At 41.5% G+C, this 12,910-nt stretch overlaps 1 protein-coding gene across 4 annotated transcripts in view; it reads right to left on the bottom strand.

The window, feature by feature from the left end:
* The window catches only part of GRIK2 (glutamate ionotropic receptor kainate type subunit 2), a 438,302-nt gene that overhangs the window by 246,091 nt on the left and 179,301 nt on the right, over nt 1-12,910 (bottom strand). For all 4 annotated transcript variants that reach the window (XM_033143497.1, XM_033143496.1, XM_033143498.1 and 1 more), the window contains exons 5-6: nt 8,035-8,216; nt 2,752-2,805 (exon numbers count right to left, since the gene is read on the bottom strand). In XM_033143497.1, coding sequence (XP_032999388.1) covers nt 2,752-2,805; nt 8,035-8,216 — 236 coding nt within the window. The remainder of the gene's footprint in view (nt 1-2,751; nt 2,806-8,034; nt 8,217-12,910) is intronic.

Raw genomic sequence — 12,910 nt, 5'->3', positions numbered from 1 at the left:
ACAGTGGCATATGATTAATTGTTCATTGTTAATGCAAGAACCCAAGCTAATCTCAGAGATAGTTAACATTCCAAATTCCAATTAGAGTTTATAGTATCATTTTTCACAATGTGACTAGGTCCCATAGATGCTTCTTCCAGGTCTATGCTACAATGCACAGCGACTTTCCAAAACACTGAGCTGCCCTTCCACCTTTGTTTTAAGACACTATTTAGTTGGCGGTTGGGGGGGTGGGAGAGAAGGAAAGAAGCAGTAAGAATTATACAGTATTATCACACAGCTGAAAAGTGCCAGGACCTAATTACCTATCTGGCAAGATATAGTCCAATCACACATTAATCTTCCAGTATACATACCCACACTACCACATAATAGTTTGACTCAGTCCATCTTCCTGACAATAGTGTTTTAGAAGTAGAGAGCAGAAGTGAATGTGCAAAAGTGCCCTGCATTTCTCTACAACAATTTAAGAGATGGCACGACCAAGACATGATAGGAGGTGGCAAATTTTCCCCACAGGATAGGGAAACAGGTTTGACTAGGTGCAGAACTGCTTTAAATAATGCCCCCAAGTCCTCCCCTCCCTCACTTGTGAAATTTTGGGTGGCTTCCAGACTACCTTGGACAATTGCATAAATAATTATGTAATTTAAACACATTCCTGTTTACTCAAAACTATAATAAATATGCACAACAGTTCAGAGAATTAATGAGCTATTACATTAGGCTGCAAATCAATCATGGGAAAGTACACTTCCAAACAGCACAGCTAAACAGCGTGACTAGAAAATTTATTGGACACGACTTTCGCTGTGTCAGGTAAGAAGTAATTAATAAAGCAGAGGAGCCAAAAAGTGATAGAAGTTACATGGCTCCACTGAGCATAAAAATCTATCATCTCCTGGCATGTCCCAAATTATCCTCAGTTGTCAACTGCTGAAGTTTACATTCAGTTCTTCAGGGGGAGATACACCCACCCTTCTACCAGCCTGCTCCCGACACCTAATTAGCAAATGGGGATACGCAATTAGTCCAGAAGTCTGATCATGAAGTGTAGAACTTTTATGGCATGTTTATTTTATTATTTATTCAATTCATTTATGGATTGGCCTGGCCCCTTGCTCTTTCTTCGAAGGAACTCAGAGAGACAGACTTCCAGGCAGCCAGTTTACTAGGCTTAGCCTGCTTAGCTTCAGCCGTAGAACTGCCACCATCTGCCTTCTTGCCATTATTTTGGGCTTAACCACTGGATCACTCGGGATCTCCAGCAGGAACATCCAGAAGAAATCTGTGCCAGTGAAGTATGCAGCAGACGGCTGACATTTACAGCAGCAGCAGCAGCAGCATCTGAAAGTGGCTCATTTTGAAATCCACTTTAATCTGCTCGGCTTCTCTCTCCCTTCCACTCTGCCTCTCTTCACAGACATATCAAAACCAACAAATGCTGCTCGACAGCATAAGGCTGCTAACTGGAATGAGGATGCATGTCCCTTTCTAGCCATCTCATTCCTTCCATACAGTACAAGCCACATTGGGTGCATGGGACTAGGAGCTGCCTTATGCCCAGCCAGGCCACTGGTATCTCTTCCTCTGGACTGTCTACACTTCCTCCCAGCCCTACCTGGAGATGCCAGGGAATGAAGTTTCCACATGGGAATCAGATGTTCTACCACTGAGCAATGGCCCTTCCGCACACAGGAAGGAATGCTTCATCGGACACCCTGGACGCAGGCAGAATTTAAGGCTTCAAATGTGAAAACCCTTTGAATGGATCTAGAAATTATGGCAAAACTTTAAAAATTGCTGTTCTGTTTCCTATACAGTGGTACCTCGCTAGACGAAAAACTCGCTAGACGAAAGGCATTCGTTAGCAAAAGGCTGACTCGCAAGACGAATTTTCCTATGGGCTTGCCTTGCAAGACGAAAAATTTTCACGATTTTTCCCCCCGTCAAACCGCTCTTCCCCCGTTGGTGCTTCGCAAGACGAAATTTTCGCTATACGACAGCACTCGCAGAACGAATTAATTTCGTCTTGCGAGGCACCACTGTAATGTACATCTATTAAAAGTCTAACAACTGCAGTTTTCTGGTTGTTTGTGAGCTCCAAGCCCTGCCTGTATGTTGGTGATTTCCTCTGTGGGGCAAAAGCTACAATGCAAGAAAGCTAGAATGCAGATTTTGGCACGATCTCATTATGACTTAGGGAGGCAACTGGATAGAGATTTTCCTCCTTGCTCCTGACTATTCTTTCAGGTGGCTACCAGATTTACAAGGGGGACTAAAGCTATTCCTATTCAGATAGAACTTTCCCCCGTCTAATTACAAGAGCCAAAATACAACAATCTGTCTAAAAACCGGAAATGTTCCCAGGTGTTGACAAACATTTTTTTATTGCAAAACAAATAGGATCAAACAAGTCTCCTCCAAAAAGAAGGGAGAAGATATCTGATCATTCTGAACAGTATGCTGTGTGTTTCTCCAGAACAAATAACTATCTTCAAAACTGTAAAATCATTTCTGCCCCCCACCCCCGTTGCAAGGAGTGTCAGTTTACCAGAATAATACTTACGAACATTAATTAAACCATCCTCCAGAGCTTCCACTGCAACTTATCAAAATCAAGTGGAGAAAACACTCAGTACTTCTTTCTCTTCTATTCCTAAGAGACCACTTTCACTTTGTCAAGCAATATAATTAAGAAACCAAAGGCCTTTGTCTGAGGCTGCCAGCAGATTCCTATAAGCTACTTACCAATGTGGTAAAGATGTAATGATAGTATTCTGTCATCATTCCCATTGCTAAAGCCTAAAGAGAAAGAAAAAACAATCCAACACACACATTATTATTATTTTAAAGTTACATAACATTGCTTTTAATATTTCTAAGGTTACACATAGCATTGCTTTTAATCACACCTATATGAATAATGAAAGGCTCTCTGAAGAATACCATTGGGATGAAACTATAGGGCTGGAATCATATTAAAATTAGGTCAAGCAAATCATTCCTTAGCAGTTGGAGCAGATTACGTGCTATTAAAGGAATTTATGAAGCAAATCTGCTGATAGAAAGATTATTAGTGAACTGTTTAGGGCTGCAAATGTGAAAGAAGCTTACAGTTTTACATATTAATGGGAGCTTTCAGTTGCCAACCAAAAATTTGAATCGAGAATGGTTCCATTAATTGTATTTATTATATGTCTTCACCAGAAAGGATACATAATGAGAAAAATGTAGAGTTACTCCAAGTGAACAATATTACTCAATTAAAAGGGAGGTTGAAGCCTGGCAGCAAACACAGAACATTTCAACACCCTACCCCGCAAGCAGCACTTAAGCTTCAAGCAGTGCAGGCACATTTTTTCTTAGCATTAATGGCTCATATAAAGCACCAGGGCTACTTTCCAAGTCCCCGGTGTTATTTCCAAATCTTTCTAAGCAGCACATCAGCTTCACCTGTGCAGTTTAGATTTTCCATAATCATTTCTTGGATTAATAAGTGAGACTGAGTCTAATGTTGCCGTAGTCAGAACTACCGTAACTTCGTCCACCAAGATGGTGTCATGTAGACAAATGGATGAAAGTAGGAAGAGCTATTGTGAATATATGAGCTGAAATTGAAGCTAAATAGAGCTGTAAAGAGGTACACAACGGAGCACTGATGAGTCTTGAATGTCAGGAATCAGGAACGTGCCTTGCTTTATCCATGTGACTGAGTCACACCTTCTCTCTACAGTGTCTCTCCTGCATTGGGGGCCGGGGTGGGGGCTAGGCAGAGAAGAATGCCTAAAAGATCACCAAACAGGGCAACTCCTCAGAGGAATTAAGGCTGTCAATAGTCTGTTCTGATCACCAAGAGACAATCAAGTACAGTGGTGCCTTGCAAGACGAAATTAATTCGTTCCGTGAGTCGTTTTGTATTGCGAAAATTTTGTCTTGCGAAGCACAGTTTCCCATAGGAATGCATTGTATAATAATAATAATAATAATAATAATAATAATAATAATAATAATAATAGCAAAACATTTTCATCCTGCAAAGCACGACCATAGAAAAATTCGTCTTGTGAGTCACCTAAAAAACTGCAAAACCCTTTCGTCTGGCAAGTTTTTCATTGTGCGGGGCATTCATCTTGCAAGGTACCACTGTAGAAGCACAAAGAACAGCCTATTTCAGGCCTTGTTTATCAAATGAGAACACCTATACAACAGGGCAGCACTTTTAGCCCTGCTGCCAAAGTCCTGTGGTTCTTACTTCATTAGTTTAGGTTGAACGCCTTCACAGCTCCCTGAGGCTCCCTGCTGCAGCCTAAACATGTGAGAGTCTGGGGAAATTGGTGTGACCTCAGAGGCTGGGGCTAAAAGCATATCCCTGAAGCCTCACTGTACCCATCTTCTTTGTTTGGTAAGTAATCATAGAATTGTAGAGTTGGAAGTGACCCCAAGGATCATCTAAACCAACCCCCTGCAATTCAGGAATATGCAGCTGTCCCATACAGGGTTCAAACCTGCAATCTTGGTGTTATCAGCACTCTATGGCTAATAATTTTAATCTTCTGATATGGATTTTTAAGAATTAAGAGGAAGGGTTGAAAACCAGCATCTAGGACTGCTACAAAGTGATGAGAATGTATGACACATATAGATTAGGGGTAGGGAAATCTATTCCATTCTGTACCCAAATCCCAGAGTGGGCTCCATTCTCCATTACAAACATGCAAGATATCCTCAAGTGCACCAGACTGCCACTTTCTGGCTCTTAAGCTACAGCAGAAGGAAAGGGCAATGTTCTCACCTACCCACATTGGAAGCCTTGGGTATGTGGGCTAGAGGTCAGACGCAGTCCAGTCATACCCCAGGAAAATATTAGACCCCTGGCTCACAAGCCTCTTAAGATTTCAACGAAAAAGGAGAGGTCAGAAAAGTCTGCTAATTTGCTTGCTTTGAGATTCCAGAGCAGAGTTGCAGCAGAATTTTTACATCTTTCTCCCCACATCAAAGACCTTGGAGCATAAGAGGGGCAACTCAGAGCAGGCATTTATGCTATGCCACCTCATGCTCCAAGGACGTCAGCGAAGAGAGCAGTGTCTGTTCTTCTCTTTTCTTTGGGGGGAATACAAGGTTTGGTTAGAGACAACACCACTGAGTCTTAAAGGCAACTTGCATAAGACGTGTGAAAATAAATAGGGGTATTAAAATGCAACCGCCTTCATCAGGTCCTTTGCCAGCTGAATGCATTGCAGTGCTCTTCATTGCAAAATATATGTAGCATGGATTCAGAATATGAAACTCTCATCATGCTGTTACACACATAATCAACTCAAATATGGGTGGCAAGGTGGGGGGGGGGCACTTCGCATATCAGTGCCGAAGCCTAATTTTTTTAAAAAAAGACACAGACACTTGTGCTATTAGATGAACTAGAGTGTTCCGAGTATCAAGAGGGAAAGGAAGGAAATATTTAACAAAATAATTCATATGCAAAAAGTGCACTCCTAAGGAAAATATCCATGGCTGCATATACTCAAGTGAATGTTCTTTATCTGCTCAAGGAAGTAGCCTGAGAATTGGTTTTGTATATTTGGAGCATTAGGGAGAACAAATCCTCGCCATTAATAAGCGAGATGGGAAAGATGTAATTCAGCAAAGAAAATATTTTTACTGTGTAAAGGAGATGGGAGTGATAAAGTCAGGGTTCCACTTTGCTCTAATACTTATATAGTACAGGGCTGTTTTTGCTGACAGAGAAACTAATAAAAGCCACAGTGGCTGCTCACCTACAACCTATTGGTCCATTATAAATAATGCAACTTGGCTGATAGACTAACTTATTGTTCAGGTTTCTGGGTTCTTAGCTAGCACAAAACTAGTAAACATCTTGGACTCAAGTGTTTTAAAGCGTATGAATATTCAAACAACATCAGCAAATTTTTCTTGCACTTTTAGGCTGCGGTCCAACAAAAGTAAGGCTTTGATCTTAACTTTCTGATCTGTGAACAGAGGCAGAACTGCCGAGAGGATCCCTTCCGGGAGCACAATTCTCCTCCCATGAACCTAAAGGTTAAGATCTCACCTGTATTTATGAACACAAGTGAGACCACGGGACAGAGGAGACAAAGTAAGTTTCCATTAGTTTCCATCTCCACTGCTCAGGTGGTTGAACAATGGCAGTCTCCAAAGAAAAGCTTCAAGGAAAGGGAAGGTACACATATTTACCCACCTCTTTGCAAAACATGAACGTCTGCGCTAGGCATGTCCAATCAATGAGATATCATAATAAAACCAAGGTAATGCACAGTTTGTGAGTTTGTGAGTAACTATTTTGTAGAAAACACCAAAACTTAGGTTGACACATGACTCAGACCCAGCCCAAATAAATCTGTCCTGCTAATTTGAATGAAGGGCTTAAGCTTTACATTGCTCTCCTCCAGCAGTGTCATTCACTTCAAGCCCATGAGGAAATAGTTCTGTCTTCTACTGGGCAAGTCAGTATGGGACCCAGTTCACCAATGTCATGGTGTGGACCTGTTTTCGAAAACACCATTATCACATACAAGGCACTCTGGAGACTGCACATGTCCCAATATTGGGTCTAGACCATAATACTTTCTCAGTGCTTTTAGGTTCTGACCTCCTAGAAATGTTCTCCACTCCACTTGGAACTTTCTGTGGTGCCAGCATTTTAAAGTACTGCTGTTGTTATTATGATGTGACTGGGGATAGGTTCTTGGTAAACACTGACCACATCCACACAGATGAAACTGTGGAGTGCAAGCAATCTGACCACACCAATTCAGATATATTGAAGCTTTGCTTAACAACAGTTGGAAGAAGAAGAAGTGAAAATAAGACAGGAAGTTTTACTCTAGGGTAGCAGACTACCAGACTAAGTAAACAATCCACGTTATTAAAATACTTCTGGTAGCATATAGAGGCACCCTTCCTGCATATTATGGTTTGGAATTCAAGAACCATTTGAGGAATGAATGTTTTCCTTTTGTTTGCTTTTGGCATGGGTTTAGTGCAGGGTCAGAAAACCATATACTGTATTTGTTTCTTTGTTTTCTTACTTTTATATCACATCTTTATATCACAGTCTCCTATCCAGGCATAGATTCAGACTTCAACGAAGTGGTGGCCTCATATGCCATCAGACTGCACCATGGAATGATTGAGAACTACATTCCCTCTGTGGCAATCTGCTGGGGTGCATGTACTAATCAATAAAAGGTAAAGGTAAAGGAACCCCACAGTTAAGTCCAGTCGCGAACGACTCTGAGGTTGCGGCGCTCATCTCACTTTACTGGCTGAGGGAGCTGATGTATGTCCGCAGACAGTTTTTCTGGGTGATGTGGCCAGCATGACTAAGTCGCTTCTGGCGAAACCAGAGCAGCACATGGAAACGCTGTTTACCTTACCTATTTATCTACTTGCACTTTGACGTGCTTTTGAACTGCTAGGTTGGCAGGAGCTGGGACCGAGCAACAGGAGCTCACCCCGTCGTGGGGATTCGAACTGCCAACCTTCTGATCGGCAAGCCCTAGGCTCAGTGGTTTAGACCACAGTGCCACCCGCATCCCATACTAATCAATAGGTAGGGCCAAAGACACATGGGGCACCAAACCAAAGGTGTCTCAGGCTACCCTCTTTTATGCCACTTCTTTTTCTTGCCAGCTATCTTTCTGATTCTCTCCCCTCCCAACCACTCGCACACATATTTGCTCCCTCTCAACTGCTCCCCACCCAGCAGGCTGCTGGAGGAACAATGGATTGCTCTTTCTAGAGGTCTGAACTAATCACTGACAGAAGGCTGTTGAAACTAGGGCAAGGGCTTCATGAAATTAGGTAGAGGGCCTCATGCAGTACTAGGGGCCACAGGCTGACCATTCCAGAGTGAACGTTTCATGTGCAGTGACAATAACTCTGGTTTACTGCTAACCAGATTCCATCATCATAAGCAGGCCTCCCAAAAATTTGCTTGAATACCGTCTCTGCCTTATCTTAGTGTTGCATTTAGGAAAGGGGTGTAATTACCTGTTTCAAAATGCCTGCTGCCATTTCATGACTGCAGTCAAAGATGACATGGAATTCCTTGCCTCTTTTCATCTCCTTGAGCAAGGGCTTTGCATCCTTTGTGTCAGCTGGTAACTGGCGGATTTTTAGTCGCAGGTTGTACCGCGATGGAGCCTTAATAAGCTCTTGCAATCGAATGAGACCTTTTCAGCAGAAAAAGAGACAAAGGAGACCCAAGGTTAAGTTGTTGAAGCGAAAATATGATCTTGGAAGAGCAGCCAGACCCCCCCCCCTTTTTAGCTTTTACTCATTCTAATTTTCCTCCTTTTTGCATATGAACATGGAAATTCATGTTTAAAAATAAAATCCCAACTCCAAGCAGCTTCTCTGCCTCCCTCTTTTCTAATATTGATAGACAGTAAGCAGCCTGAATTCGGATTACCTTCTCAGATACAGACAAATCTTCCTTATCTGGGAGTTAGGGTATTTTCTACTGAAGAATATGTAGCAATCCTCTAATTCACTTATACCAGTGTGTTACACTAATAGTTTGTAATCACAGTATTTACTCTAAGAGACTAATCTATCTGGTTTTACATGCAGCTTTGGTTTTGTAGACCAACATGGACATTCAAACAAAAAAATCTGCACCAGTGTTCTAAATCAGTCATGGGGGTTGCCTCATTCACCACAATCATTCATTCATTAAGTTCTGCATGGAAGAAACTTCAGTCAACTTGTCATAACATATTAAGAGGTCTTATCATGTACATTGACTCTTTTGAGTAGAAAGCTTCTAGGCCAATATCTCTCAAGAAGGTGAGGCATATGCATGGGCAATCAAAATAGTAAGCCTCTTTACATAGATTGCAGTAGTCACAAGGACCCCTTGCCATGGGAAGAGTGTGTGTGTGAGAGAGTGATGATCCATAACAGCGGCAGAATGATTAATCAGGTCTTAGCAAAAAAAAAAAAAAAAAAGAGCATATGATGCATTGTAACAATGGTAGCATAAGATGAGGCCATGCAAAAACAAACGCTATATTCATATTGCGTAATCCAAAGTATTGTATTCAAAGTATTTGCTTTTGTCTATGGTTTATGTGCGTAGTGAAAAAACGTTATATGTAATAATAAAATAAGTTTGAATTACTTAAATTGAAATGTCACTGTTTCTATGCCTATAGGCTCTGTACCAGGCATCCCCAAACTCGGCCCTCCAGATGTTTTGGGACTACAATTCCCATCATCTCTGACCACTGGTCCTGTTAGCTAGGGGTGATGGGAGTTGTAGACCCAAAACATCTGGAAGGCTGAGTTTGGGGACGCCTGCTCTGTACAGATAATTCTCCAGTCTGTACAGATGTCTCTATTTTTGAAAATGATCAAAATCTTACTAGATGAATGTGAGAAATTGCGGAAAAAGATTTTAGTTTTAAAAAAGAAATATATATTCACCACAACACTCTTAACAGATTTTAGCACCCATTTGCTTTTACCATTTTGAAAAAAATAAACATGACTGTCGAGGGCACTGAAAACTATTTTTAGCTCACACCTTAAAAAAAAGGCAGGAAAAAAGGTTTTCACACTAAGCTACACAGATCTCTTTTTTTACCACAAGGTTTTTAGAACAAAATGCTAGCAAAATGCTAGTGGGAGAAAATCAGGAACGTTATGTGAAAGAATTCAGCCTATGTTATCTGAAAGCACTTTAGCAAGTTTACAATACAATGGATTTGAAATGGTCTCAGTCCAGTTCCTAGTATAAGTGCTTTCACACTTCAGTGAGCCTAGAGCTAACCATTAGATGTAACCAGACATATTTTTTTAAAAAAGAAAGAAAGAAAATAAATAAATCAAGAGAAATCTCAAGCTATAGCTTAATGCAATCCATGTAGTCATTGTCACGACCATTGGCGATATACAGCAAGATATACTGACTACTGAAATCCATGTAGGCAAATGCTGGGGCACTTTTCTACTTTAACAAAGATGGATTGATCAAGGTAGTTCAGGAAAGTGAGCACAGACCCTCCAAGTGTCTCTATTTTCCAGGGACTGTCCTGGATTTACAGAAGCCGTCCCAGTTTCTGATTTGATCCTGGAATGTCCCACTTTTCCTTATAAAGGTAAAGGACCCCTGACAGTTAAATCCAGTCACAGATAACTCTGGGGTTGCGGTGCTCATCTCGCTTTACAGGCCGAGGGAGCCGGCGTTTGTCCGCAGACAGTTTTTCCGGGTCATGTGGCCAGCATGACCAAGCCACTTCTGGCGAACCAGAGCAGCGCACGGAAACACCATTTACTTTCCTGCCTGAGCGGTACCTATTTATCTACTCGCACTTTTTGGCGTGCTTTCGAACTGCTAGGTTGGCAGGAGCTGGGACCGAGCAACGGGAGCTCACCCCGTCACAGGGATTTGAACTGCTGATCTTCTGATTGGCAAGCCCCAGAGGCTCAGTGGTTTAGACCACAGCGCCACCCGCATCCCTCACTTTTCCTTAGGACGTCCCTATTTTCATAGGAGAAATGTTGGTGGGTATGGAGTTATTTGATCCCCGAGCCATCCAAAGGCAGCCCTCTATAGGGAAGTTTTTAATGTTTAATGTTTTATTATTATTTTTATATGTTGGAAGCCACCCAGCGTGGCTGGGGCAACCCAGTCAGATGGGTGGGGTAAAAATATCATCATCATCATCATCAAATAGGACATTTCATCAGAGAAATGTTGGACGGTACATTTTTCAATTTGAACCTCCTGTTCCTACCAAGGGTTTCACTTAACTTTTTACAAACATTCACAATCCTAAGCATAGTGGAAGTAATAGAACAAATCAGAAGATATATTGTGTGTAAAATAGGAGGAACTTACAGATACTGCAGAAGTAGCAGGGAGCATTTGTTCATATCATATCTGGCCTTCCAATAAACCCTACACACGCTATTTCTGCACAGTCTCTAGGGTTCTAACTGGCACTGCCTGAGGCTTCTTCTACCCCTATTGTTCCCACGCAGTTCCTTTTGCTCAAGGCCCATATTACTCAAAGCACATGGTATTGTTATCTGTAGAATCCCCTGCCTACTGACATATTAAACTCACTCCATCCCAAGAGTCCCTTCAGTCAACAGCATTCCGACTCCCAAACAGCCGGGAGTTATGCTGTCTTGTATTGCTGCCATAATTCTACAGGTAATAGATTCAATTATTTTACCACAATATATTTTCTAACTGCAGAGCTAAAAACAATGTATAATTCATCCACAGTTAACAGGTTAGAGGAATGAGAGGCTGTGAAATGGGGAGGGAAGGAGCTGGAAGTGTTACAACATATGCAAGAGCTTTTTGTTAGAAATATAACATCAATTTAGATGATTGCTTGACTACAAAGACTTTAAAAACCCTGGGGTAGAAATCCCCTCGAAAATTAAAGTAGCACTTTTAACTAGACTGAAGTAAGAGGTTGTAAAATACCATTTTAAATTCCAGAGGGAAAATAAATGGCTGCATATTTGATGGGGAGAATTACTATAAGAAAAATAAAATGTGCCCTTGTAAGATGAATTGCTGCTCCAAAATCATTTTTTAAAAACAGGTTAGAAAGAACAGCTGCATAGAACAGAGGTCTGTTCCCTGCCATTGTTTCACCATATGCGTCTCTTTCTGACCGTTTAAATAAGCTGTTCCTCCTCTTTAGAAGTAACTGTGCTTTCAGCTCTACAGCTCAATGGTTAGAAAAATGTGTGAATGGTAGCTCTTTTCAGAAGCTGCCATCAATTTGACTTTAAGGAGAAATAGGAGGAGCGGTTTGCAAGCACTCCAGCTGGCAGCTTCTTCTAAAGAGATCAATCACATCACCTCCTCTTCATGCTCTACTTCCGCCGGCCCTGGGAAACAAGCATCCCAAATTTGCTCCAAATACCCAGGTCTCCTGTTCAGCAACCTTACATGCCACAGCCATGCCACCTGGCCAGCCTGTCAAGCTATTTATCATTCTCATTAATGCTGTACAAGAATATTTCACATACAACAACCGGCTGCAAACAAAGTTGCATTTTTCTGCTCATCTGAAAGCCATTTCTGCACCAGTTAAGTAGAAGTGTTACATCAAAGACGGACAACCTATGGCCCGCCAGTTGTTGTAGGACTCCAAATCCCATCAGCCCCAACCAACATGACCAATGGTCAGGGATGATGGGAGCTGTAGTCCAGTAACACATGGAGAAGCATAGGTTCCTCATCCTTGATATATGTCGTCGTCCCCCCCCGATTACTGGATTGTTTTATATATTGGGAGTAAAACATAGTTTTTGCTGTTAAATCTCATAAAACTGGTCCATAACTAAATGTACACACACATGCATTTACAGCAGAGGAAACTTTGACCAATTGTAAAATAGTTAGACTTTCCAAATTGATGGAACAGTTTTGGATAGTACAAGAATCAGCAACAGTTGGACATGTTATTGTCACTCAAGAAAGCCAAACTAGATGCAATGGGAAAGTCATACTGCGTCTGCCCCATTCACAGAAAAAGCAGAACTGTAGGATCCACCATTTACTTCAGGGGTGGGAAACCTTTTGGCTCCCCAGGCCAGATCAGGATTAATCTCACCAGGCCAGATCAGGATTAGTCTCACAAGATTGCCTACCTGTCAGTCAACTGACATCACAATGACTTCAAGACATGGCTAAAATGAAGGGTTTCCCCCTTCATTTTAGCAAGGGATTCTGACACAAACCCCTTCGTGAAGCAGTGTATCCTACTAGTATATTTAGTTACATTAGTACACTAGTCAATGAAAAGGAAGAGAAAAGGGGCAATGATTTATAAATATCTATACACTAATTTGGTGTTAACCATATCCTACATACCAGCCAGCAGAAATTATCTTT

Source organism: Lacerta agilis, chromosome 3 (assembly GCF_009819535.1).
Source record: "Lacerta agilis isolate rLacAgi1 chromosome 3, rLacAgi1.pri, whole genome shotgun sequence".
Lineage (NCBI taxonomy): Eukaryota > Metazoa > Chordata > Lepidosauria > Squamata > Lacertidae > Lacerta > Lacerta agilis.
This window is presented reverse-complemented; position numbering and strand designations above follow the sequence as displayed.